Genomic DNA, 6,381 nt, shown 5'->3' on the forward strand with positions numbered 1-6,381 from the left:
TTTAGATCATTTAGACATTTGAGTAGCTCTCAGAAAAAAATTGGCGTCTGTAATCTTTTTACTGTTCATCTACTATTCTGACCCGATTTTTGTTTTTTTGGCTGAGAGCTACCCATATGTCCAAATGATCTGAACTTTGGAGCGCACATCATTCACAAAATTATCTACCATGCAAAAAAAGTTGTTTTCTTGCAATTTTTTTGTGTTTTTTGTGAATTTTTTCTTGACCGGTTGCAGATGAGCCTAGGATCAGAAAATGGCATTCGACCATGAAATCGCATATGTGAAAACTTTGAATCACCTAGCCTGTCTTAAAATTTGTGGCAAGACAAATATTAATACTTATTTTTTTTGAAAGAAAATAAAATTCTAAAATCCGTGAAATAGATAAAATTCATAATATGCAATAAAAAGATTATTTGAACATTGATTTGGTATTAATGGGTAATGTTAGTGTGTTTAAATTGTTTGGCTTGTCCTTTGATTAGTGGTACTGACAAGTAAGTTTGATATTTTTTTTTGCAAGGAAGTAAGGTTGGAATTGAAACTTCAAGCTCGTGAACTAAACGAGTAGCTCGTGACTGAACTTGAAATAATTACTGAATGGCTAGTATTGAGTTTTAATTTGTGCTCATTAAAAGACCGAAGTTAACAACCCCAGTCCTGAAAAATAGACCTAGCCCATTTGGCTCATCATGCAACAAAGGCATCAACCCAACAAGGCATTCTTGCTTGTTCACGCCTACCAGCTTCGTTTAGTGCATAAAGCATGCAATGTGGATCATGCGGGAGATGCTGTGCTAGAATATTTATTATTACAACTAGTTGAACAATGTGTGGTCCTCAGTCTGGGAAATTCAACGGAAGCAAATGCGATTGGTTCCTGGTATTTATGGTGGGAGAGAAGAAAGTTAGTGCATAATGAAAGGGTCCAAGAACCTAAATTCCTAGCAATGGCAATCAGAGATTTTGGTTGCTAACTATACTATGGCGAGTGAGGCAAAGGCAACGATCAAGCGACATGGCTGGGAAAGATCAAGGAGCAACTATGTGAAGATAAACGTGGATGGGGCTTTTGACGCAGACTTACTCAGGGGCTCGTATGGTGCTGTTATCAAAGACTCAAATGGCAGATTGGTCGTGGCAGGAAATGGGGAAATCGATTAGTGCGGAGATGCGCTTATGGCTGATGCACTGGCCTTATGCTTTGGTCTCAATTTGCCTACTAGAGTCGGGTCTAACCGCATAGAAGTGACAGAGGCAATGAAGAATGGATGTCACTCTTTCGTTCTATCGGCGGCCGTTTTTGATGATATATATATCACCTTGCGTGTGATTTTTCGCATATTTTTCTTTGAGTATGCTCCTAGAGAGGTTAATTTGCTGCTCATGATTTAGCAAAATTAGTTAGAAGTAAGGTGTGTGCGGTGGATGGAAGATTCTCCCGTAGATATTGCTGATACTCTTGTTAAAGATAATACAGTGATCATCTTGCACTAAAGAGTATTTTGATGTGAAAAAAACTTCGTTTAGTGCCAAAAATCTTACAAGCCTCGCTCTTTAGCTCTCAAGGTTATGTTCACGCAGCACATCCCCACAGAAGCTAGCAGAGAATGCGGAGTACAAGATGCAACTTGAATAATATGGTGGTGGAGGGACGTCCGATGCTTCTGGACGGTAGATGCAACGAAGTTACATCCTTCTACGAGTCAGGGGAGCCGAGTCCTGAAAGAACACAGCGTTGAGGACCTTCCCTGGCCGACGCTACAACAGGCTCAAAGCTAAAAATGCGTTGTCACCAGACTGGTTCTTGTTCTGGCATATGTGGCATTTTACCACTGCGCATAAATCAAGAACACGACATGCACGTCTTTGGTCGTGTCCTTGTTGCAGTTCTTGCGGCAGGTGTGACGACTGGTTGCACACGTCCAACACAGTTTCGGCAGATATGATTTGTCCTGATGTCTCCCAACCCAAACTAATAGACAAGCAGTAAAAGATAAAACCAATCTCCTCATCTTGTTTGTCAATCCAGATAGATTCAATGGCGAGCCACGGAAGTATTTGCTTAGAAGTTAGAACTACCATGTGATTTGAGACTGGAGGAAAGGCGAAGAATAATGTCTTTTATAAATAAGAAGGGGGAGTATGATGACGCACTATGGATGAGCATGCACTAAATCTAGACGGCCCCACGAGTCTAGGGTTCTGACCACACTTTTCTTCTTGAAATTAACTATTGAGTACAAGCTGGAATACATGAAGAATACTTAAGTGTGGTAGGCTTTTACCCCAGAGAACATAGTCATTGCCATGATAACCATCTCAGCTCAGACCTAGGCTTTCACCCCAGAGCTCGAGACTAGGTGCTTAGAAGCAACACCATGGAAGTCACTCAAGTGTTGTCACCATCACTTTTGCATGATTCCAGCAGCTACATGCGATGCGACCGCCTGCGCTGCACAACCATCCCTCTGCATCAAGTCCTGATCCATAATTTGCATCTCACCGCCGCAATCAACCACTGACTCTTCAGAGATGAACAGTCCGGATGTTTTTGCAGTGACCACCACTGTCGTGGAGCCGTTAGAGTTCGTTGCAGCACAATCTGCAGTCACCTCAGCCGGCCAACCGGATTTGGATCACCACCAGCGAGCCAAAGACCGTAGCGTCACTAACTGGGCTGCGTACCTGCCAGATGTAGCCGCCGGAGCTTGATGTTGCCTCCAAGCGAAGCCACCACGCCTCTCGGCCCGTGCCCTGCTACGCGCGTAACCCAAATGTGGTGTGTCGTGTGCCTGGGAACCAACTGACTTGGCCGCACGCACCCGCTCGGCCCAGCCACGCAAGTGCCACCCAGGCGCCACCTGCGCATCCTAGCGTCAGTATGTCGCGCGCAGGCGCGCCACTCCGCCAAGGCTAGCCGCACCCACTCAACACACAGAGCCAGATCGCTCTCTGCATCTCCACCTTCCATGGCGTGAGCCTGCATAGCACGAATAGAGAAAAGTGCCGCCCCCTCCCGCCGCCGCCGCCTTCCTTGGACTGGCCCGAGCTTCACCGGGGGGGGGGGGGGGGGGGGGGGGGAGGGGGGGGGGGCAGGCAGCTGCTCAACGAGGAATAGGAGGAAGGAAGGACTCTGCGGCGGCTAGGGCTTCTCCCCCTAAGCTGCCAAGGAGACGACACGGGGTCAGCCAGGATAAGATTACAATGTGTGCCTAGTACAATGTGTACCTTAAAAACAGCCCATCTTGCATGGCACCTTTTATTAGAAACATATTGCAAGGCACTTGAGTACAGATTGTTGTTTAGATTGCAGTAATGGAAAACGTTACTTAAGTGGAGAATAAAGGGTGGCAGCGGCCTTTTTTTTGTAAACTCGTTAACATTTCTTATTGTGAACTTCTTTAATTACACTTTTAAAAAATGTGACCATAATTCTGCAATGATTATTAATCGCAGTTTTGATCAATTTCAAACAATTTTAATCACGGTTCGAAGCTTGTCCTGTAGATTTGTTTTGTTTGGAGTGGCGGAGCTTCGGTTTTATATTTTTGTGATGCCCGTCCCAACACCCTTTGTTCAACCCAGTCAGACGTCTCTCCGGCTAGCCTGACGTCATCACTGTTATCACGAGCAGGCTCGAGGATCTTTATCAGAATGGAATAGTACCACTTGCAACGAGACTTGGAGACGGTCAACACCGAGATTGATGGTACAGCAACGTAGGGAATCGACGTTAAAGATTCTCTCTCCCCCTTGCATCCAACTGCTTTTGTCTCTAGTCTTGTTCTTTCGTCCATTAATTCCATCCAACTGCCAGTTTGACCCGCACTAGGCTCCACCTTGCTCTACCGATCATGGCCGCAGGTGCTGCCGTTCCGGTCATGTAGGCGCACAATCTCATGCCTTTGTTCTCGATTGACTCTCTCCGCCTTCTAATGAATTCAGCATTCGCAGCTCCGCCGGAGAAGATCTCCCCGCTGACCAGACCTCCGCCTCGTCCGAGCCCCCTTCCCTCTTCGACGGCACCACCAGGTACAAACAGGTGAAATACATTCCTCGATTGCATATTCATCATGTTGGTCTTCACTTTCTTCTTCTCTCGTGCAGGCTGTACGTGGCGTACCACTGCCCATACGCGCAGCGCGTCTGGATCGCCAGGAACTGCAAGGTACAACAAGCAGGCACTAGTGGGAGTGTTTTTTTTTCTTCCCTTTTGAGTGGACTTTCCTTCCTTCTCATATGATTCATGTGCAGGGCTTGCAGGGCAAGATCAAGATAGTCGCGCTAGATCTCGTGGACAGGCCAGCCTGGTACAAGGACAAGGTCTACCCAGAGAACAAGGTAGTATATATGATTCTTGCAGATTTGTGACATCGTATTTATCATTCCTCTTCATGCACACATCTCTTTATGTTGGACATACAGGTACCTGCCCTGGAGCACAACAAGCAAGTGAAAGGAGAGAGCCTGAATCTGCTCAAGTACATCGACGACAATTTCGATGGCCCAGAGTTGCTCCCTCATGTAAGAGACAAATACACATGTTCGTTGTTTTCAGTGGAACTGAAGTTTGCATTCCTGATGTACTGAACCACCAGGATTCTGCAAAGAAGATGTTTGCCGAGGAACTGCTTGCGTACAGCGACAGTTTCAACGCCAGTGCTTTCTTTTCATGCCTACGCTTCATGGGAGATGTGACCGACGAAGCTGGTAAACAAACACGGCAGAACAGTACACTACTTACAACATGTTTCTTTGTTTGAGACGTTCTATATTGAAAGGCTGCATGTAGTTTGTGCTCACATTTCACCTTGTTTCATCTATGATTAGTTGCCGCTGTTGATAAAATAGAAGCTGCCCTAGGGAAGTTCAGCGATGGCCCATTCTTCCTTGGCCAGTTCAGTCTGGTATGTGTACGTCACTACATCAGGGTTCCCTTTCCTCTTGTCCATGGCCAAACTTCAGAAAAGATTTCAGAAGAATTGTGTTTTTGAAATACATGGTTTTTCCTGTGATATATATTCTTTCTAGGTTGACATTGCATATGTGCCATTCATCGAAAGGCTTCAGATATCCTATTCTGGCATCAAGAACTACGATATCGTTGGGGGCAGACCCAACCTTGGCAGATTCATCGAGGTATGTTCTGGATAATGCTAGATGGGATATAATTTACTTCATATATCCTACTCTGAGGTGTTATCAGTGGGTTAGCTAGTTATATTCCAATGTTGAATGCTGCAGGAAGTCAACAAGATCAACGCATATACACAAACCAAACTGGACACACAAGTTACACTTGACATAATAAAAGAGAAGTTCGGAGTACGTTATCTTCCAATTTTTTAGCCTTGGATCATGCCACCTTCCAACCCCAACCACACTTACCCTTTGACTTGACTTTTAGGTTCCTTAAAGATTGTGGTGGGCAAGGAACTACGACCAGGACACTGCTGCAGAATTTTATGAAGCAGAGGAAGACCCAGGAGTGTTTTCGCTCGTTGAATGTTGTGCGGTGCCATGCTGTTAGAGAACAAATATATAAACAGGATCATACTGTAATCTTTCCTTGCAAGTGCTAGTGATATCTTTGCATAACTGAAATTGTATATCACCTGTAGATCGTAAGGGAATTGTGTAATCCCTAATGTTTCTCCATTGCGCTATAAATTCTGTAGCCTTGCCGGTTGCAATCGTGTACGGTATTCCCCAAAATTCTCTCCTCCTACCAATATCTCTTTCACGGTATCAGATTAGATCTCAATCCTATAAAGCTTCCTTCGCTGCCACCGTGACAACTGAGAGCTCGAGCTCCTCCTTTGCCTCTCTCGGCAGACACATTACAAATTAATTCTCACATAACAAGGACCCCGTTGTGGTTAGTGGTCCACAAGATAGATCTTTATAGGTATACCTAGACATATCACTTCCAGTAGCTAATGATAGTTGGGACAGCGAAGACAAGTCCGTATAGGAAGCGTAATATTATCGGAAAGAGTGCGATTCGTAAGCAATCACTAGTAGAAAAAGGGGCTTTTACCCCGGTTGGTAAGGGCCTTTTGTCCCGGTTTTCGAACCGGGACTAAAGGGTCGTTACTAAAGCCCTAACCCTTTAGTCCCGGTTCTTACACGAACCGGGACAGAAGGTCCTCCACGTGGCTGCTGCTGCCAGCCCAGGCAGGGGAGCCTTTGGTCCCGGTTGGTGCCACCAACCGGGACCAATAGGCAGGGCCTTTTGTCCCGGTTGGTGTCACCAACCGGGACCAATAGGCATCCACGCGTCAGCATTTCAGGGGCTGGGGTTTTTGTTTTTTGTTTTGAAGGGAGGGGGGGGGGGTTTGGGGGGTTAATTTAGGTGTTTCATATATTGTGTTA

The 6,381-nt window shown here is 45.7% G+C and overlaps 1 protein-coding gene across 1 annotated transcript; it reads left to right on the forward strand.

Annotated features, from left to right (window-relative positions):
- Positions 1 to 3,776: 3,776 nt before the first annotated feature.
- LOC109766853 (protein IN2-1 homolog B) lies at positions 3,777 to 5,716 on the forward strand. Its single transcript, XM_045230974.2, has 10 exons — positions 3,777 to 3,889; positions 3,961 to 4,038; positions 4,114 to 4,174; positions 4,261 to 4,347; positions 4,432 to 4,530; positions 4,605 to 4,716; positions 4,837 to 4,913; positions 5,038 to 5,145; positions 5,251 to 5,331; positions 5,414 to 5,716. Exons 1-10 carry the CDS (start codon positions 3,861 to 3,863, stop codon positions 5,420 to 5,422), a joined length of 741 nt encoding a protein of 246 aa, XP_045086909.1. The 5' UTR covers positions 3,777 to 3,860; the 3' UTR covers positions 5,423 to 5,716.
- The last annotated feature ends 665 nt before the right edge of the window (positions 5,717 to 6,381 follow it).

Source organism: Aegilops tauschii, chromosome 7 (assembly GCF_002575655.3).
Source record: "Aegilops tauschii subsp. strangulata cultivar AL8/78 chromosome 7, Aet v6.0, whole genome shotgun sequence".
NCBI lineage: Eukaryota > Viridiplantae > Streptophyta > Magnoliopsida > Poales > Poaceae > Aegilops > Aegilops tauschii.